The sequence below is a fragment of the Eptesicus fuscus genome, chromosome 13 (genome assembly GCF_027574615.1).
Source record: "Eptesicus fuscus isolate TK198812 chromosome 13, DD_ASM_mEF_20220401, whole genome shotgun sequence".
Taxonomy (NCBI): domain Eukaryota; kingdom Metazoa; phylum Chordata; class Mammalia; order Chiroptera; family Vespertilionidae; genus Eptesicus; species Eptesicus fuscus.
Window position 1 is genome coordinate 39065726 of NC_072485.1, and position 22448 is coordinate 39088173.

At 41.3% G+C, this 22448-nt stretch overlaps 1 protein-coding gene across 4 annotated transcripts in view; it reads right to left on the bottom strand.

The window, feature by feature from the left end:
- Positions 1-22448, bottom strand: part of UVRAG (UV radiation resistance associated) — a 274349-nt gene that overhangs the window by 234869 nt on the left and 17032 nt on the right. For 3 of the 4 annotated variants that reach the window (XM_008149987.3, XM_054724634.1, XM_054724635.1), the window contains exon 2: positions 8922-9039. In XM_008149987.3, the coding sequence (XP_008148209.2) occupies positions 8922-9039 (118 nt within the window). Of the gene's footprint in view, positions 1-8921; positions 9040-22448 lie in introns of those variants that run through there. The other variant, XM_054724633.1, reaches the window with a different exon arrangement.

The window sequence follows — 22448 nt, forward strand, 5'->3', positions numbered from 1 at the left end:
GATTCCATATTCTCTGTTTTTTTTCAAACATCACTTGTGATTATTCATCGTAGTATTGTAAAATGAATAGTTATCTAGCAACCATATTCCACCTGTCCTTAATATTCTGTCTCTTTCATTTCTTTGGGCCCATTTTTCATCAGACAACTTAGAGAATTAGACTAATGACCAAACATCCTCTGTAAACATTAAAATTTAATAATTCAGCCCTTGTCAGGTGGCTCAGTTAGTTGGAACATCATTGGGTACACTAAAAGGTGGTGGATTCAATTCACGGTCAGGGCACAGACCTAGGTTGCAGGTTCAATCCCAGGTTGGAACTCCTACGGAAGACAACCAATCAATGTTTCTCTCTCACATGATCTCTCTCTCTTTCCCTCTCTCTCTTCTTTTCTCTGAAAATCAATTTTAAAAAATTGCCTCATGTGAGGATTTAAAAAAATGTTTTTTAAACTTTCATGAATTTACAAACCTTCAAGTATGTTGTAAATGTTAGAAAACCTGAAGACACAATCAAAAAAGAGAAATGTGACTGAGGCAGACATTTCCAACCACCCTCCAACATTCCCTGTAGACCCTGCCAAAGTCATCTCCAGGATGCTCTATCTCTGCAGAGCCTACAAGGACCCTTGTATCCTTAGGTTGCTAAAGAGTACTATTTCCCAAATATGATGCACATATCATGGGTACTTGAGGTGATTTTAAATGATTCATGGACAAACTATATTTTTTCTAATATACTGAATTTGTGTCGCTCATATTACACCACTCATCGTAAGCTCCATAAAGGAGTAGTGGTAGTGTCTGTTTTGTACAATTGCTGTCTCCTCGGTACATAAAACCATTCCTGGCACAGGGTAGACAAAAGTTTTTTTGAATCAACAATTTTACACATTATTCTTAACCATAAGTTTAAAAATAATAAACTTTTAAAAATATATTAAATATGCAATGGTATAGGTCAGTGGTCGGCAAACTGCGGCTCGTGAGCCACATGCAGCTCTTTGGCCCTTTGAGTGTGGTTCTTCCACAAAATACCACGTGCGGGCGCGCACGTACAGTGCTATTGAAACTTCGTGGCCCATGTGCAGAAGTCGGTTTTCGGCTCTCAAAAGAAATTTCAATCGTTGTACTGTTGATATTTGGCTCTGTTGACTAATGAGTTTGCTGACCACTGGTATAGGTAACATTCAAATAAGAGTGCAACTTGGCAAGGTGATCCACTAATAACTGAAGTTTGGCCCAGCTGGCGTGGCTTAGGGGTTGAGCGTCGACCTATGAACCAGCAGGTCACGGTTCAATTCCCAGTCAGAGCACATGCCTGGTTTGTGGGCTCGATCCCGTGTGTGGCCTGCAGAGGCAGCTGATCAATGATTCTCTCTCATTATTGATGTTTCTCTCTCTCTCTCCCTCTCCCTTCCTCTCTGAAATCAATAAAAGTATATATTTTTTAAAAAGGTAACTGAAGCTTGGGAATCATCACGTAGTAAATAAAAAGCAGACGTGGACATAATACTCTTTGTTGTTGTTGTTGTTGTTGTTAATCCTCATCTGAGAATGTTTTTCCATTGACTTTTAGGGAGAGTGGAAGAGAGAAGGAATGACAGAGAAATATCAATGTGAGAGAAATACATCAATCGGTTACCTCCTGCACGAGCCCTGACTAGGGCTCAGGCCAGGGAGGAGCCTGCAACCAAGGTACGTATCCTTGACCAGAATCAAACCCTTTGGTCTGTAGGCCGATGCTCTATGCACTGAGCCAAACAAGCTAGGGTGGTCATAATACTTTTATGTGCATACTCTTTTGGTTAAAGCACTTCTTGACAAACATATCATCTATGTTACTGTCAGCTTGTCTTCCTAAAAAAATAAAGATAGGATATTTGACTTTGTGGAGAAATAGTCACAATATATTAAGTGGGGAAAAAACAGGTTCTAAGAATTTATAACAGGATCCAAATTATTAACAATGTTTATCTTAGATGACAATATTAAGTTGTTTACTTTTAGTTTTTGCTTGAAAACTTTCTAATTTTTCTATCTCCAAATAATTATTGGAAATAAGAAAAGAGATCATTCTAATCGTCTTTAAAAAGAATCTGCTACTGCCCTAGCCAGTGTGACTCAATGGTTAGAGTGTTGGCCTGCACCCCAAAGGGTCTCTGGTTCCATTTCTGGTCAAGGGCTTCCTACCTGGGTTGCAGGTTCAATCCCTAGCCCCTTTCAGGGCTCATGGAGGCAACCAATTGATGTGTCTCTCACACATAAATGTTTCTCTCTCTCTCTCTCCCTCTCCCTCCTTTCCACTCCCTCTATAAATCAATGGAAAAAATATCCTCAGGTAAGGAGTAACAAAACAAAAAAAAAAAGAATCTCCTACTGATGAACATTTAGGTTACTACCAATTTTTAGATATTTCAATTAATGTTATAAATAAAAAACCTTTTAAGTAAAATGGCAAGACAAAAAGAAAAATATAAGTTTGATATATTACCAAATTATTCACTAAAAATATTGTACCAATTTACAATCCCACTTAGGAAAATACCTGTTTCCCCAACACTAGGCAACACTAAGTATTATTCTTGTCATTTTATTTCCCAAGTGGCTAATCAATTATTCCAACCATAAATTAACTAGATACATATGTATGTACATAAATTAACATATATGTAATTTAATGTATTTACATATATGTTAATTTAATGTGTTTATTATGTTAATATATACATATGTTCTAACTTATACACACCATATATATTTTTAGAAAGAACGACTAAAAGGGCTAAAAAGCTGTTGTTTTCTGTAACAGGGTACTTTCACTTTATACTTTTACATTTTTCTATTATTTGAATTCGTTACAATATGTATTCCTTTTAAAATCAGTTGTGGGGGAGAAAGATACTCTTTTTTTCTTTTAATCTGCAAAGTTAAACTATTAATCAGTTCCCAAAATAAATACCTCCAGCTCTTAGAAGATGGATAGTATCATTATTTCTTTCAAAACCTTCCTGATTATATATAAACTAGAGGCCCAGTGCACGAAATTCATGCACAGGAAGGGGGTCCCTCAGCCCGGCCTGCACTCTCACAATCCAGGACCACTGGCTCCTAACTGCTGGCCTGCCTGCCTGCCTGATCACCCCTAACTGCCTCTGCCTTGGCCCCCGTCATGATGGCTTCATCCAGAAGGACATCCGGTATGACGTCCGGAAGGTTGTCTGGCGGTTCGGTCTAATTAGCATATATGCTTTTATTATTATAGATTATTATTATAGATGAAACTAAACAATTTTCCTTCTCCATGAGACCCTCAAAAAGGATTTTCTAATTTAAATGTAGAGAGGCCAACAAAGGAGCCAAACAATTTGGGAAGAAATCACTGAGTCTGAAGTAATTTCTAACATGCTAAACATGAGCCTATAGTGTCTATCATTCTGTTACATCCAAAACATTCTATGACAATAAAATCAGCAGCATGGTGAAAAAAGAGAATGAATTTTTTAAAAGCTTAGTCGAAAACCAGTTCCAGTCCCCAAACTACCATGTATAAGCTTGACCTTGGACAAGTCAACCTTTTTGGGCCTTCGTTTCTTTACTTTACAAAGAAGAATGACACCTGAAAAATAACAGGGTTGTTGTGAGTCTCAAAAGAAATAGTGAATTATAAAGTATATTTTTATTAATACAATTCTATTAATTTTTATTAATTCAACCTGAGCAAAATGATTATTATCTGAGTGTTACTTCAACATGAAAAGGAGCATCAGATACAAACATTCCTCTATCCATGCCAAGGCCTAAAGAAACATGCTTCCAATGACCCGTTTTGGCTGTTATGTAGCATTCCACTCATTCAACACATGCTTTTTTAGTACCTCAACCTCACTCAGAATAGAAAAATACAAACTTAAACTATACTATAAAGCTGTTTTATCAGATTGGCAAAAAATCAGAAGTTTAACTGAACAGGCTGTTGGTGAGGCTCTGAGGGAAAGGACATAGCAAGTGGGAAGTAAACAAGGACACTTTTCTAATATCTCCCACAGCTGCCGAGTGCACCCTCTCTTTGTAATTTTACTTCTTGGAATATACAAAATAATGTGCTTATAAAGTTATTCAATACAGTACTGTGTGTACAGCAAAAGATTGGAACCACCTATAAATGCCTACTAATGGGAGCCAGTTAAATAATTTATTCAATGCAAAATAAGGAAAGCTCTCTATGAACCAATACGGAAAAACATTTAGGACATGAAAAAACATTTTAAATATGGAAAACTATTTAGGATATATTAAGTTAAAATTTCAAGTACAGAAATATATGTAGTTTGTACTAATTTTACTTGTATTTGTATAAAGAATCTCAGGAAAGTTAATAAAGGAATAACTGGTTTTCAGGGTGGGGTGGAAAACTAGGGAGCTTGGACAGGTGAAAGGAAGACTAATACAAACCTATATACACACACAAACATATATGTGTGTGTGTGTATGTATGTATGTATATATACATATATACTTTATATATATGTGAACTGCACTTTATATATATGCTAAACCATGGACTGCATTACCTATTTAAAAAATTAATGGAAAAAATATATTGAAGAGCTCAGTATGTGCCAAGCATCATTCCAAGTATTGGAGACATTGCAGAGAACAAAAGTTACCTAAAAATTACTGACCTACAAATTTCTGCCCTCATAAAGCTAACATTCTAGTGGAGAGAGACATACATCAACCAAATAATAAAACAAATAGTATCTCAAACGATCTTAAGTATTGTGGAGAAAAATAAAGCACAAAAGACAGGAGGAGAATAGTCACAATTTTCAAAAGGGTTTAGTCAGTGATCAGGAGAGTTTCTCTGAGAAAACATTTGGTATAAAGACCTTAAAGGAGGTGGAGGAGCTCGTCATATAGCTATAGGAGGAAAGCGTGCCCAGGACAAAGACAGAGTAAATACAGAGGCTTTCAAATTGGAGTAAACGTGATATATTCAAGGAACAGCAAGAAGGTCTGTGTGGCTGGAACAGAGAAGACTAGAAGGAGATGAGTTACAAGAAGTAAAAGAGGATCAGATCATGAAAGGCCTTCTGGAAAACTTAATAAGGATTTTAGCTTTTACTGTGTAAAATGAGAAGGCACTGAAGGGTTTTAAGAGAGGAATAACATGATCTCTCTTTCATTTTAATGAGATCCTGGTGAGAACATAATGAAGAGGGTACATGAGCAGGCAAACTTGCTAAAAGTCTATTTCAATAATTCAGGCAAGAGATGACAATGGTTTGGAGGTAATAAGCAGTGATTGGCTTATGGATATATTTTGACAGCTAAAAGCCAAAAGTATTTGCTGAAAGATTGGATGTGGGATATACTAGTAAAAAAGGACAATCCAGGAAGATTTCAAGGTTTTTGGGCAAGGAAATGAAAGAATGGAGGTGCCATTTTCTGAAAGAAGGAAGAATACAGGAGGTGGTTCAGAGCTAGAATATCAGAAACTCGGTTTTGAATACATCAAGTTTAAGTTACTGCTAGACTCCAAACAGAGATGTAGAGTACGCGACTGAATACAGGAGTATGAGTTCAAAGGGGAGGTCCAAGCTAAGAATATAAGTTTGCAAGTTGTTAGTGATAAATGATATTTAAAACTGTAAGACTTGGATGAGATCACCAAAATGGATTATATAGAGTTTGTCTTCTGATGTATTCAAAACAGCTGGTTGATATTCCAGGAGAGGACTGGCACTCACATTTCACGGTGAGAAAATAACTATGGCTTAAGAACAACCTTGATTTTATAAATATTCCAAATTTAAGAGGAAACCAGGATTAAAACCTAGCTCCTCATAAATAACACAAGGCTTTGTTCTCCGGAAATGTGATAACTAATGTTTGCTTTGAACTACCTAAAAGGCAGACAGTCTCCTAAGAGCACTAAAAGATGTCAATTTTTTTTTTAATCTTACATATAACTTCTTAGGATCTGCTGTGAATTCAGCTGAAATAAAAGAATAACTTAGAAATCAGCATTTCAAATATTCTTCCAATAAAAAAAAACTTTCTTTTAAAATTAACAACTGATGCCACTAAACAAGTGGTACAGGTGGTTTTGTATGAAGAGCCAACTGGCTTTCTATCATGGTCATTCTACACCAAGGGCCACATAACATTCATGAAATGAATAACTGGACCTGTATTTGTCATCACAGGTCCAATAAGACAAGGTGGTATAACTAGGTTTAGTAAGGAAAGAGCTTCCTGGCTCCTCCTGTTGTAGGTAAGTCATGGGCCCAACAAAACCACCATAAATAGACTTCATTCATCCATGACATTATGGAGCAGAAGAAAGTCCAAGAAATCAACAATCCTCTCATTTTAGAGATAAGTTAACTAAATGCCATTTAGTGACAGACTCAAAACCACCACCAACAATGGACGTCCCTGTGATCTGAAACCAGCTATTCCCTAATTGTATTAATGATCATTTTATTGAAATAGAGAAACAGTCTATGATCACTTCTAAGCTCAAAATGTAATCTGAGCTAGAAGACCAAAAACAAGAACAAAAAAGATCACTTTCCTTATATCTCTTACACAAGTTTTTACATCATGGTCATCAACCAGTCCTGTGACTACTCTCTTTTTAGAAACTACTATTATGATTATTAATATTACAATTCTAATAACAATTGCTATCATTTATCACATACCTAAAATGCACTAAGTACTATCTTAATTACTACTATCAGAGGTAACACTGAAGCAAGGATACAGAAGTTCTATGAAGATAACCAAGAACGGATTATACAGAAATCTATCAAACATTTAAAATACTCTGGCACTGTCATATATTGCCAATAATAAAACCAATTAGTGAGAGTAGATCAAATGTTTTAAGATCTGCAAAACTGCTTATACGTTTAGGACAAATAGCAGCCAAACTGTGTATTTTCTTCTGGACACAAAGGAAGGCATCTCCCAGGCCCCTTTTCACCTAAAAAGAACAACTCAAATGTATGGCCAATAGAATGTAATGGAATTAAGCTGGGCCATTTCCATTAAGAATATTTCCCTCAAATAATCCCTCTCTTGCCATGCCAGAGGTCATGTGTTGATGGCAGCAGCATTTCAAATAGAAAGAGCCTGGGTACCTGAGTCACCACTTTTCGGACATCTGCCAGGACACTACCTGCACTGAACTTAGTGTAAGAAATGTATTATGTTAAGACACTGAGATTTGTGGTATTTGTTATAGTAGCTAGTATTAATCATTCAAATTACTACAACTGTTTTTAAAATATTCAATGTTGCCCAGGGCCGGTGTGGCTCAGTTTGTTGGAGTGCCATCCTATACACTGAAATGCGGCGGGTTCAATTCCCAGTCGGGACATATAACCAGGTTGTGGGTTCCATCCCCCATTGGGCAGTAGGGGAGGCAAATGAGCCATCTCTCTCTTTTTCTTTCTTTCTTCCTCTCTCTCTCATCAATAAAGAACAAATCTATCCTCGGGTGAGGATAAAAATATGTATATGCATGCAATGGCCAGAATAAAAAATAAGAATGAAATAAAATTATGTGAAAATGGCAGATTTCAGAGTCCTTTTTCATCCTTAAAAATTATTTTAAAGCTATTTAAAATAGGGGTGAGGTGGTTCTACTCTATGTAATCCCTGATTGAATGTTTTAGTGAGCATATGCTAGTATTGAAATTTTTTTAAGTTGTTAAAACAACTACTGCTTTAATAATGGTTTGGGAAAGTAATTAAAACCAAAAGATAGCCCTGACCGGTTTGGCTTAGTGGATAGAGTGTCGGTCTGCGGACTGAAGGGTCCCGGGTTTGATTCCAGTCAAGGGCATGCACCTTGGTTGCGGGAATATCCCCAGTAGGGGATGTGCAGGAGGCAGCTGATTGGTGTTTCTCTCTCATCGGATGTTTCTGACTCTCTCTCCCTTCTACTCTGTAAAAAATCAATAAATTTTTTTAAAAAACAACACAAAAGATAAACGTCATTCAAATATTTCATCTTTGCCACAGGAAAAAATTAAAAAATAAATCCTTAGTAACTTTCATTAAAATAATGCCACCTTTTGTTAATATAAGACCTTTAATCACATCATACCAAGTGTCATCACCTTACCTCAGCTGATCCTCATAAAAATCTGTCTTGCTGGCTTCATAGAGCCTCCTTATTTCCATTTTACAAATGGAAAAAATTAGGTTCAAAAAGCCATAATCTTTTTCCAAAGTCATACAGCTAGTGAGTAACTGAGCTAGAACTAGTATCGATATTTTCAATCCTAATCCAATACCCCCATCATTATGCTTGCTTCTCTTCTTACACCACCTGGCATAAGGTCACCGATTATATCAAAGTGCCTTTCATACAATATGTATTCAAAAGATGCTTGTGATTTTGAATAAAATATCTGGTCTACTCTTAGAATTGTCACTTATGGAAGAATCAACATTTCAATACATAAAACTTAGTTCATAAAAACCATGACAATTCTTATAAAAAATGACTCCATATTCACAAGGAATTACAGAAATGAGAAAATATTAACTAGGACCAGATTTTACCATAGTATTAAAGAAAGCAACTACATTTTAAAGAAAAGCGAATTAGTACTGGATACTGGCCTCATATATTTTAAGTGGCAGCTACTGGAATAATGATATTAATAGCTAACATTCCTAAAGGAATGATAAACGTATCAATGTAAGGCTCAGTTATCTGAAAGAACTACTTAAACGTCATGTTTCTTTAATACATATAACAACATCTCAGGGAAATATTTTCACAGCATGACAATTTAGCTTTCCAGTAAGCAATAACAGCAAGAGGCACTTGTGTCACAAAAGAATAAAAATGAGACGTAATGATCTGTGGGGAGAGAGTCCACAGATTCCCTTACCTTTATATATCTTTTCAGAATTACACAAGTGAAGTGTGAAGTAGGTATCAAGGAGCTGATGGCCATTTCTATTAACAATGTTGCGGGCAGCAATGTTCCGAAGGTGTCTTAGACGACGCTAAAAAGTAGCCAAAAAATAAAAAAAAAGAGAGAGAGATGCTCAGCTTTTTCCTCTTATAAAATTTTCTGAAAGTTACAATTCAAAAAATGAAAGACAGTAAGTTGTCCCAGTCGTTTATTTGTCGAGACAGCAACCTTAACGGAGTTTCTTATTTATGTCTCAGCATCCCCTCTCTATCTCATTTTCAAGGTTAAAAAAATGTCACTTCCATGTTGAGAGCATGAAATGACAACATGAAATATTTTTTAAAAGCACAAATGTTACATAGGTGCTATTTAACTGCAAAATAGCCTTACTATTTCCTGGAACATAAACTAAGTAGTAATTTGCTTTTTTTTTCTTCAGAAGGATATGCTGGTAGACATGCAAAGTCCATTTCAAACCAACAGAAAATCAGCAGCTATTACTGCTGACTCCATATTGCTAGTTTTGACCATCTATCTGTACAACCAAGAAAAGAGGCCAAAGCCAAAAAATTAAAGCAGTAACTCATGGTCACTCCATCCAGCCAATAATTCAACTGTTGTGAGCTTAAATTCTCACAACCGGCAGCCAACCAAGCTCTGTTTCCTAATCAGGCCTCCTTTCCAACAATTTCTCAAACTAGGATGCATGAATTATTTGGAGTTACAAGTGTGTTAGAAAGGCAAAAGCTCCTTAAGCAACAGTACAAATCAACAAAAATACAAGATAACTTAAGGGATAGTCAAATCATCTCATATCAGAATGAAAAAAATGCTGGCAATGCTGAAATCTGAGATTCATTCCCAAAAGCTGGTTCCCTGTGTCAAATGATTATATTTGGAGACTTAAAAATAGAAACAAAGTGCTCAGTCTTAAAATATGCTTAAAGCTCTCCCTTCGGGCTAAAAGACAGCCTATTCTACTGAGGTAAGTCCATCTTTAGTCACATGTGCAGTCAACCAGAAAAGTACAGTTCTTTCTTTAGATGCAATCCTTTCTCCCAATCCAAAGATTAAGATTCTTTAAGAGAGAAGGTTATTGTCTAATAAATTTGTTTAATCCTCTAAGTATGAAAAGTCCCAAATGTATTTACAGAAAGTTCCCAGGGCTTCCTCTAAAAGACTCATTTCCCCACAATCTGCAAACAGTTTTCATTTCACACCCTGGGTTACAGCAACGATTTCCTCCTACTATATATTTTCCATTAGCCCTCTCAGTCAAGATCTTAAATTGACAGGCCCACTAATTGCCTACACACAATAATCACATTTATTTTGCTGTTAAGACTGCAATCCTGTACTCTGTTGAAAGGCTTGAGAATACTACCCAAAGCTTCTAGCACCAAATACAAACTTCCCAATACTGTCTTCAAAGCCTGTGCAATCCGTCATCTCCACATCCTATCCTTACTTCACACTAGGCCTTCCATGTGCTTAACCCCCCAGTCACACATGACAGCTTACGGATCCATGCATGTTTCTAGCTCTATGCTTTTGCTAGAAATAATCTAAAATACCATTCACTTTAAAGAGATCTCATTTCCACTTCAAAGTTAAGGAGACAAGATTCCTCCTTCCTTAGCTCTAACTGAAAGTAATTGCTCCAGAACTTTGCTTCTATCTCTTCTATACACTTATTTTCATTCAGCCTTGTATTTCAGGTAGTTGTTTACAGTCATTTTCCCTATTAATCTAGGAAAAAAAGACTTAATGGCAGAGACCATTACCATCACTATACTGTTAGCATTTATTAAATGCTTACCATGTGCCATGTACTGTGCGAAACACTTCATACATGTGATCTATTTAATCCTCATAACAATCCTATGAGGTTGGATTACTCATTATCATTATTCATCTTTTAATCTCAACATTTCTAAGTAACAAAATATAAACAAAGAAATAAAACAGTAAATGATAATGAGAGGGATATCTCAAAAGAAGGAAAACAGGAAGAAAGCAAAGAGGTTACATGTTATCTCTCCAAATACAGTTCACACACACACACACACACACACACACACACGTACATGTATACATACATATATATCTATATATACCTAATAGATATAATCTGGTCTTTATACTCTATTGCTTCAGAGGGCAGAGCATTGACCTATCCTTCAACTCAAGAGAGTAATTTTATGACAAATACAAGGACAACGGGACTGACTGCCTTAACAAAGACTGAATCTGTAATGAATGCACAGATATTGCTGAAGGGATCTTTGTAATTAGATTACAAAGTCTTTGAAATTACTCTTCAAAATAACATTCAATGCAGTTTTCTTTACCAACAATCTCTAAACTTTCTGAAATGCTCCGTGCTTTCAGTTATGAAATACTCTTGGCATTTCATTCTACAGCAATAGCTTTAGGCAGCCAAGTTGTGCACTAGTAACACCCATCCCCAAATCTAAAGCTGAATAGATTTTAATTTTTAAGTTGGAATTAACATAACTTTAAAATCTTTGAAACACTACGTATAAAACATCCTATATAGAGGTTAAAAACATTCACTAAATCGTTTTTCTTGAAATATTAATGTTTATTGCATGTAACATATTTCAAATTGTTTTTCTTGAAAATAAAAAAAAAAACATTCACTAACATCTAAAATTAAAACCTCTTATTCACCTTTGATTTGGAGGACTGAAGGATATAATTAAAGCACAACTCTACTACCTGAAATGCTGGCAGTGGGCAAAGGATAGTATGGCTCAAAATTTCTTAATTTTTTAACAAATCTTTGCAGAATAATTTCTAAAACAAGACTTAAGTGGCATGCACTGAAGATCTGAAACATTTGCTTTTGTTAAAGAAAAAAAAAAAGAATTACTCATTAGTGTGATTCTAAACTGGTGCCTCTAAAGAACCTAAAATGGTTGTTTTTCTTATTAATACTATTAATGTTTTTGTTTTGTTTTTACATTTTGTTTTGTTTTTTGTTTTGTCCTGCCCAGCAACCATATTGTTAAAAACAAACTCAGATTTCCTTTTATAGAACCATCCTCCCCTATTATCAATGTATATTTCCTGTACAATTAACTCCACTTCCAATTCCAAGGATGTTCACATGACTCAAATCAGGCCAATCAGCAGAGCCCACATCCCTGACCATAATACATGATTCATGAAGGGTCCATGAAAGAGCAAGAAACTGTCCTAAATTGAGAGTTCTTTTTTCTTTCTACTGGCCCTAAAACTGGAAGAGCATAGGGCTAGAGATGCTGGCAACCATCTTTCCATCACTGTGTAACCTGAGAATGAAACCAACAGGAAGAGAGCAGAATCAAAAAATGTGGGATTCAGGTCCTGCCAATAGAATTTAAGTCTTTGGATCAAACCACACCTAAAATGAGAACTGATGGCAAATACCAGCCCAAACTCTATAAAACTGTCAAAGATTAGAACTAGGGAGAAGACTTACATTGTAATTGTTTATTAAGAATTTATCCCGACATGAACACCAGGGGGGTGAGGACATGAGTGGGGGAGGGGGGGTTGGTTGGGGGGTTAATGGAGGGATGAGGACACATATATAATACCTTAATCAGTAAAGAAATTTTAAAAAAAAGAATTTATCCCATCAGAGGTTAGCAGATGAAGAGTAACAACATTCTAATTTAGTGGCAAGGTACAAAGAAATGTTTCCTTTTGTTAAATATCCCCATATTTTAGAAAATGACTATTCCTAGCGGGTCAATCCATTTTTGTTGATACAATTTTGAACCTCAATGTGGATGAGACTAAGGCTTAAAAAAAAAAAAAGTCACACCCAGAATTAAAAGAAATCCAAAACAGTTTTCAATAGCTAAATATGTCAGTGGGTTTCTATATTCTCCCCCATTTACCTGTCACTTTCTGGCAGCTAAAATGTTCTGGCTTCTGAGGTATAATCATGACCAAAGAGAACTGAAGTGTCTGTGATATTCTTCTTCCTCATATTGATGGAGAGTGATTCAGGCAGGCTGATAGCCAATAGAAGAGGAAAAATGGCTATCATTCACCACACCTCCCTGAACACCTTGCTTTAAAAAACAAAAGTACTATGATTCTCAAATATAATTACTCTACAAATCCCAACATCACCAAACCAAACAACCACATACCCTATATGACTCCTAAGGCCACAGTGAGGTATCTTCAAAACAAACTTTAAATCTAAACTTTTTAAATAGTTTTTATTATTTTTTTTTTTTTTGAGTGAAAGAGAGAGAGAAACATCAATGTGAGAGCGCAATATCGATTGGCTGCCTACTGCATGTCTGCCACCGGGGATCGAGCCCACAACCCGGGCATGTGTCCTTGACAGAGAATCGAACTGGCAACCTCCAAGTGCACAGAGTAACTAACACCCAACCAAATGAGCCACACCAACAAGGGGAAAAATTTTGAATCTAATTTGTTTAATCTATAAGAGCTATTACAAATCAATAATATAACAATAATCTATAGTTCAATAGAAAAAGGCAAATGATAAAAAAAGACAAATCACAGAAATAGACATGGTCAATAAACATATGGAAAGATACACAGCTAACCTTTGAACAGGGGGCTATTCACCCCCAGTGCACCAAATTCGTGCATGGGGGGGGGGGGGATCCCTCAGCCCAGCCTGCACCCTCTCCAATCTGGGACACCTTGAGGGATGTCCAACTGCCCGTTTAGGCCCGATCCCGGTGGGCCCGGTCTCCGCCAACTGCCCTCCCCTGCCGGCCTAGTTGCCCCTAACAGTCCTCCCCTGCAGGCCTGGTCACCCCTAACTGTCCTCCCCTGCAGGCCTGGTCTCCCCCAGCTGCCCTCCCCTGCTGGCTCGGTCACCCCTAACTGCCCACCCCTGCAGGCCTGGTCACCCCTAACTGCCCACCCCTGCAGGCCTGGTTGCCCCAATTGCCCTCCTCTGCCAGCCCAGTTGCCCCTAACTGCCCTCTCCTGCAGGCCTGATCACCCCCAATTGCCCTCCCTTGCAGGCCTGGGTCCTCCCAACTGCCCTCCCCTGCAGGCCTGGGTACTCCCCAAATGTCTTCCCCTGCAGGCCGGGTTGCCCCTAACTGCCCTCCCCTGTCGGCCTGGTCGCCCCTTACTGCCCTCCCCTGCAGGCCTGGTCACCCCCAACTGCCCTCCCCTGCAGGCCTGGTTGCCCCAACTGCCCTCCTCTGCCGGCCCGGTTGCCCCTAACTGCCCTCTCCTGCAGGCCTGATCACCCCCAACTGCCTTCCCTTGCAGGCCTGGTCCCTCCCAACTGCCCTCCCCTGCAGTCCTGGTCACCCCAACTGCCCTCCTCTGCCAACCCGGTTGCCCCTAACTGCCCTCCCCTGCAGTCCTGATCGCCCCCAACTGCCCTCCTCTGCCGGCCCAGTCACCCCTAACTGCCCTCCCCTACCAGCCTGGTTGCCCCTAACTCCTCTCCCCTGCTGACCTGGTTACCCCCAACTGCCCTCCCCTGCAGGCCTGGTCACCCCAACTGCCCTCCTCTGCCGGCCCAGTTGCACCTAACTGCCCTCCCCTGCAGGCCTGGTCACCCCCAAACTGCCCTCCCTTGTAGGCCTGGTCCCTCCCAACTGCCCTTCCCGGCAGGCCTGGTCCCCCCAAACTGCCCTCCCTTGCAGGCCTGGTCCCTCCCAACTGCCCTCCCCTGCTAGCCTTATTGCCCACAACTGCCCTCCCCTTGCCAGCCATCTTGTGGCGGCCATCTTGTGTACACATGGGGGTGGCCATCTTTGACCACATGAGGGGCGGCCATCTTGTGTGTTGGAGTGACAGTCAATTTGCATATTACCTCTTTATTATATAGGATTCTTACAATAAAGTAAGTTAGAGAAAAGAAAAATGTTATTAAGAAAATCATAAAGAGAAAATACATTTACGGCACTGTACTGTATTTATCAATATCTTAAGTTTATGACTTTTTACTAGATGAATCATGTCAATACCTACATCAATATTGTCTTATATGATAAAAACAAAACACTGCAGATGTTAAAGATGTCACTAAAACTAAACATAAAAAATGAAAAGGTGCCCTAACCAATTTGGCTCAGTGGATTGAGCGTCGGCCTGTGGACTGAAGGATCCCGGGTTCGATTCTGGGCAAGGACATGTACCTTGGCTGAGGGCACATCCCCAGTAGGGCGCGTGCAGGAGGCAGCTGATCGATGTTTCTCTCTCATCGGTGTTTCTAACTCTCTATCCCTCTCCCTTCCTCTCTGTAAAAAAAAAAATCAGCCAAAACCAGTTTGGCTCAGTGGATAGAGCGTTGGCCTGCGGACTGAAAGGTCCCAGGTTCAATTCCGGTTGGGGGCATGTACCTTGGTTGCGGGCACATCCCCAGTAGGGGGTGTGCAGGAGGCAGCTGGTCGGTGATTCTCTCTCATCGATGTTTCTAACTCTCTATCCCTCTCTCTTCCTCTCTGTAAAAAATAAATAAAATATATTTTAAAAAATCAATAAAAATATACTTTTTAAAAAATGAAAAGTTAATGTGAAAAAGAAATTCATATTTATTCAGAAGTATAACAATTCATGCATTGGTAATGAAGAAGCAGCAATCTGTTAGCCTAGTATAATCAATACGATTGCTTCACAGCAGTAAGGAAATCTCTAAAAAATTTTCCAATATATTTATTGAAAAAAATCCACATACAAGTGGACCCATATAGTTCAAACCCATGTTGTTCAAGGGTCAACTGTTCTATATAATAAAAAGCTAATATGCAAATTTACTGAACAGCAGAACAACCGGTCACTATGACATGCACTGACCACCAGGGGGCAGACGCTCAACACAGGAGCTGCTTCCGGTGGTCAGTGTGCTCAAGCGCAGCAGCAGAGACAGGAGCCTCTCCCACCTCCGCAGCAGCGCTAAGGATATCTGACTGACAGATTAGGCCCGCTCCCCAGCTCAGGCCCACTCCCCTAAGCCATCAGTCAGACATCCCCCAAGGGCTCCTGGCCTGTGAGAGGGTGCAGGCTGGGCTGAGGGAACACCCCTGCCCCTAAGTGCACAAATTTTGTGCACCAGGCCTCTAGTCTAATCATAATTATAGATATGCACAACCAAACAAATATTCTACCTTGTGGCAAACTGCAGTTTCCAAAGAATGCCTGCACCAATACTTCCCATCCCACATGTTCTCTTACAATGTGATGTTGCCACTTCTCCATTACAAAGTGGGGGGGTCTATGTTCCATCCCCCTTAAACTTGGGCAGGCCTGTGACTGTGGTAAAAATGATGCTATGTGGCTTCTGAGGCTAAATCACATAATCACCTTGTCCTCTTACAGGATGCTCTTCCTTGGAATTCAGTCACCCTGCCATCTGGCTGCCAAGCAGCCAGATGGAAAGGATTTCCGTGGTGTTCTCCACAGCCCCAGATGAGATCCCAGCTAAAGCAGACATATGACCATTTCAGTTCCCAGCCTTTGAGACTCAGAAATGAATGATATCAAATAAAGCACAGAAAAGTTGTTCCCACCAAGCCCAAACCGAACTGAATATTTGTGAGCAAAATAAATAATGATGTTGTTTTAAGCCACTAAATTTTTCATCTGTTACTCAGCAATAGAAAATGAAGAGATCTATCTGATTAAAGATTCAAACTATTTTATCTCGGTCAAGGTTTATATGAGTAAGGAAAACAATGTTGGGAGAAATATAAAAGGGTCCAATTTGATGGGAGGGCAATTTAGCAATAATTATCAAATTTTAAATTGCATATAATATTTGACCAAGCAATTCCCTAAGTCACAAAAATGTGCACAAATATGCTTATTCCAATCCCATCTAATAAAGAGGGAATATGCTAATTGATCCTCACACAGTCAAAGATGGGGGCACCCATAGCCAATAAGGAGGGAATGTGCTAATTGACTGCCACACCCTCAAAGATGGCGGCACCCACAGCCAACAAGGAGGGAATATGCTAATTGATTGCCATGCCCTCAAAGATGGCAGCACCCACAGCCAATAAGGAGGGAATATGCTAATTGACTGCCATGCCCTCAAAGATGGCAGCGCCCACAGCCACAATATGGCGGCACCCAGTACCCTCAGCCCTGCTGGGGCGGCGGGCCCGGCCGCTCCGCGCGCCTGCCTCCGGAGTCCCCCAGGTCCCTCAGCCCCACAGGCGCCCAGGGCCAGCCCAAGGCACAGGTAACCAGGGCTGGCCAAGGCTTGCGCTGCTGGCAGTGGCAGCAGCAGAAGTCTGATGGGGCGTCGCCTTGCCCTGATTGCCAGGGCATCTCCCACCCTTGAGGGCTCCCGGACTGTGAGAGGGGGCAGGCTGGGCTGAGGGACTCCCCCCTCATGCACTGGGCCTCTAGCATTGGTTATAAAAGCAAAAACTAAATAACCACTCTTAAATTGTGGTACACTCATACAATGGAAAACTAACTATATAACCATTTTTTTTAAAGTGCCAATACAGAATAAAACAAGAGAGCAAGAAATTTTAAATATTCATGTAAAGAAATATACATAACAGGTCAAGGTTTATATGCATAAGGAACATATATCCTGAATGATGTAGATCAAGGGTTGGCCAACTTGTTTCATAAAGGGTCAAAGAGTAAAGACTTCCCCTTTTTAGGGCACATCCTGTCTCTGCACATTCTTAGTTTTTATGTTTGTTTATAAACCTTTAACAATGTAAACACCTTTCTTACCTCATCAGTTGTTATAAAAAACAGTGACTATTTGCTGACCCTAATGTAGATAATCACAGATATTATAAGATAGTTTTTTAAAGTAACATCTGGTTTGGAAATGTAGTCAAACTTCTAGACACCTCCCACCTTTCCTATTTTCAACTGATTTCAGGTAAGGTATTTTTTCTCAGCCTGGGGTGAGGCTACATGGCACGGAAGAATTAAGGTCCAGGTTGTTTCCAGTGAACCGGAATCTGTTTTCAGATTACTGCTACTTTGGTATACTGTTATGAGGGGCAACAAAAGCAAACTTGAGAGGAAATTAGTTTTCCACATTTCCACAGAAGGTAAAAATGTTTATTTACTGCATCGAGAATTTAAGCTGAATAAATTAGGTCAATCTTTAAAAAAAAAAAAAATACAAAAGCCCCTTCTATGGCTTAGCACTATCAATCATCTATTTTTTTCTAATCTTTGATACCACCTGAAAGGCTCACTGTGAAGAGTACTGAAAGAACACAAAAATGCTTTAATGCTAGTGCCTGGTGCTACCGCTATAAGCAAATGGTGCCAACAGCAAATGTTACAAATTTAAACAAACAACCCATCAACTCCAATCTCTCATAAAATACTTTGTAACTTATCCCTAATTGACAGCTTTCTCTGAAGCAAATTACCCAACCTTGGAACTAAAGCTTTTATTTTGACATTAACTCTGCTCTCACCAAAGTTCAAATCAGTTCTAGAATTTAATTGTCATTTACTAAGCACTACTAAATTATAAAACAGGCTTTTCCAAAATTTAGCTCTGAACTTTCTACTTTTGTTATAGGTTTTCTCTCTAGGTTTGTTTGTGGGTTTTTGTTTATCTCCACCCTATTCACTGAAATCTTGGTGGAAGACCCAAACCTGCCTTTTTCCCTCTATGCTTCCTCTGGGGAGTGTTGCTCTAAGAAGCAGTTCCTTATACTGACAGATCTGGTATCTTCCTCTGCATGTCTCTCTTATCCATCCTCTCTTGTTCTCTTTCTTTTCTGTTTTATCTTGCTGGTATTTCCTCCACAGACTATGTGAGGAATTGTGAGGATACAAACATGGTATTCCCTAATTTCAGAATATGTAATTTTATGAAAGCACACGAAAGGCCAATTTGAGGTTAAAAAATATCCAGTAGTGTACTTTTCAGTGAGCATTTATTAGAGCACTGTTATTTTAGTAATATAAGGCCAAAGAAGGAAGACACAGAATTACACAGGATGATCTGGAGAATAAAAATGGGAAGACATGCCCGGCCAGTGTGACCCAGTGGTTAAGCATTGACCCATGAACCAGGAGGTCATGGTTTGATTCCTGGTCAGGGTTCAATCCCCAGTGGGAGGCATGCAGGAGGTGGCTTGATGTTTCTCTCTCTCTCCCTTCCTCTCTCTGAAATCAATAAAAACATATCTTTAAAAAAAACTGGAAGACAGAGGATAGTTGTTAGTGGTCCATGTGCTAAGAGTAATATTATGTCTGTAATTTGCTTCAAAATAATTGGGATGAGGGAGGGAGGACAAGTAGGTAGACATATGGATAAAAGGAGACCTGCCATGAGGTGACTGTTATTGAAGCTGGGTAATAGGTACCTTGGAGTTCATTATATCCCTTCTCTATCCTACCTAATAAAAGAGTGATATGCAAATTAACCATCACTCCACTACACCCACAAGCCACGCCCACCAGCCAATCACAGCGAGTATGCAAATAAACCCAACCAAGGTGGCTACAGCCACAGAGAGCAGGAGGGAGGCTTGGGTTTCCCAGGCAATGGATGAAGCCAAGCTTTCCGCCTGCCCTTCCTGGCCTAAGCCTCCACTCAAGGCTACAAAGTTTCAATTATAGAAGGTAAACAAGTCCAAACAGAAATGGCAACAGCCACGGAGCTAGAAAGAGCGGGAGGCTAGGGTTGCCCCTGGCAATGGAGGAAGCAAAGCTTTCCGTACACCCTGGCCGGCCCAGGCCTCCACTCCAGGCAACAAAGTTTCAATTATAGAAGATACATAAATTCTAACAGAAATGGCTGCCGGCCATGGAGCGAGCAGGAGGCTTGGCTCCGCTCCAGGCTACAAAGTTTCAATTGTAGAAGATAAATAAATTCCAGATACCAGGGCCTCCGCTTGGGTCGCCAGGGGGCATGGCCGGACTGCAAAACACCACAGGCCCCTCGCCCAGGCAGCCCCACGCCCCAAGAGAACCCCCACCTTGATCCGGGACACCCTTCAGGGCAAACCAGCTGGCCCTCACCCGTGCACCAGGCCTCTATCCTATCTAATAAAAGAGTAATATGCAGATTGACCATCATTCCAACACACAATATGGCTGCCCCATGTGGTCAAAGATCCTGCCCCTATGTGGATACAAGATGGCCACCACAAGATGGCCAGCAGGGGAGAGCAGTTGGGAGGGACCAAGCCTGCAAGGGAGGGCAGGTGTGGGCGATCAGGCCAGCAGGGGAGGGCAGTTGGGAGGCACCAGGCCTGCAAGGGAGGGCAGTTGAGAGGGACCAGGCCTGCAAGGGAGGGCAGTTGGGGGCGATCAACCCTGCAGGGGAGGGCAGTTAGGGGTGACCAGGCAGGCAGAGGAGGGAAGTTGGGGGCAAACAGGCTGGCAGGGGAGCAGTTAGACATCAATCAGGCTGGCATGGGAGTGGTTAGAGAGTGATCAGGCTGGCAGGCAGAAGCAGTTAGGGGCAATCAGGAAGGCAGGCAGGCGAGCGGTTGGGAGCCAGCAGTCCTGGATTGTGAGAGGGATCCCAGATTGGTGAGGGTGCAGGCTGGCTGAGGGACACCCCCCGTCCCCGTGCATGAATTTCGTACACCGGGCCTCTAGTATATAATATAACTGCAGACTGAAAATATTCTTAAAAAAGAAAATCCCAGAAATTCAAAAAAAGCAAAATTTGAGTTTGCTCTGCACCAATGAGCACTATGCTGAATTCACACAAATGAAGTAATGTGTAGGCAATCCCTGCTATAGCCTGTATACAAATATAGGTTATACGCAAATACTACACCATCCTAATAAAGAGGGAATATGCTAATTGACCATCACTCCATCACAAAGATGGCTGCACCCACAGCTGAGGCCAAGTTCCCATAAGGAGCCTTAATGAGCAATCAGCAGGGACCTGAGGCTACATCCTCCCCCGCCCCTGTGGGGCTTGAGAGGGAACCTCAGGCCATGTCCCCCACCCAGCAGGGCTTGACAGGGGATCTCAGGCCATGCCCCACACCCGGCAGGGCTTGACAGGGGATCTCAAGGTGCACTTCCCGTCCTGGTGCTGGGCTAGAGGACCTCAGGCTGCTCCCCCGGCCCCAGAGCCAGGCCAGGGGACCTCAGGCCATGCCCCCCACCCCTGCACCAGGCCGGGGGACCTCAGACCACACACCCCCGCCTGGCGGGGCTTGACAGGGGACCTCAGGCCGCGCCCCCTGCCCCAGCACCGGGCCAGGGGACCTGAGGCTGCACCCCCTTACCTGGCTGGGCTTGACAGGGGACCTCAGCCCATGCCCCTCACCCAGCAGGCTTGACGGGGGACCTCAAGGTGCACCCCCAGCGCTAGGTCAGGGGAACTCAGGCCACGCCCCCGCCCAGCGGGGCTTAACGGGGGACCTCAGGCTGCACCCCCCTCCCAGTGCTGGGCAGGGGACCTGAGGCTGTGCCCCCCTGCCTGGCGGGGCTTGACCTCAGGCCGTGTCCCCTACTTGGTGGGGCTTGACAGAGGACCTCAAGGCACCCCCCCACCCCGGTCTGGGTTGGGGGACCTCAGGCCATACCCCCCATCCTGGCACCAGGCCAGGGGACCTGAGGCTACGCCCCCTGCCCAGCAGGGCTTGACAAGGGTGAGACTGGACAGGTCTGGATCTAGCCCAATGGGGGGCGGGTGCTGGGGCTGGGTCTCACGTGATTTTGAGGTGCATGTGGGTGGGGACTTGACTCTGGGTCCCGTGGTGAGCCCCAGACTCTGACAGGAGGAAGGTTTTCATATACATTTTACTAATTTTCTTTCATCTCTGACACTTCTATTATAGAGAAAGGGCAAATAGCAATATTAAATTATTTCCTCTAAGTAATCCCCTTTTAATGTGCACGAGTTTCGTGCACCGGGTCACTAGTTTTTTAATAAGGGACTTTATGGATAGTGGCTACAGCATTTGGACAGGTTCAAGCCGCCTCAGACTAACAAGAGGGCACATTCCTCTTGTGGCAAAGCCACGTGCAAGTCCCAGCTTAGAGGGAAAAGCCCTCCCAGCACAATTATAGCCAAATGCTATGGTTGTAAGCTTGACTTTATGGTCCAAACCTGTGGTCCCACGTGGCTGAGTGATACAGGCTTCGGGAGGTACAGCAAGTGCTGTCAAAACAAAGCTTGATGGAGTTCAGGTGCATGTAATTGAGTAGATTTTAAACCCGCACGAACATTGTAAACATCTTGACCACACCCTTATTTTGCCTCATGAAATCTGGCTATAAAATAAAGACTCAGCTTGCAGGCTGTGGCACTGTCTCTCCATCAGAGAGCAGCATCCCATCTAGCCCCAGCTTTATTCTCTTGTCTGTCGTCTTTAATCCTTCACCGCCCCCCCCCACCACCCTGCTCAGGTTCACCCCGGGACATACTGAGCATGGCACAGGACTTGAGCATCTGAAAATTTTGGTATTAGGGGTGGAGGGAGGTCCTAGAACCAATCCCCTATGACTGTATACATTTCAATATACATATTTCATTGTTCACTGAAATGTCCATTTAAAAAG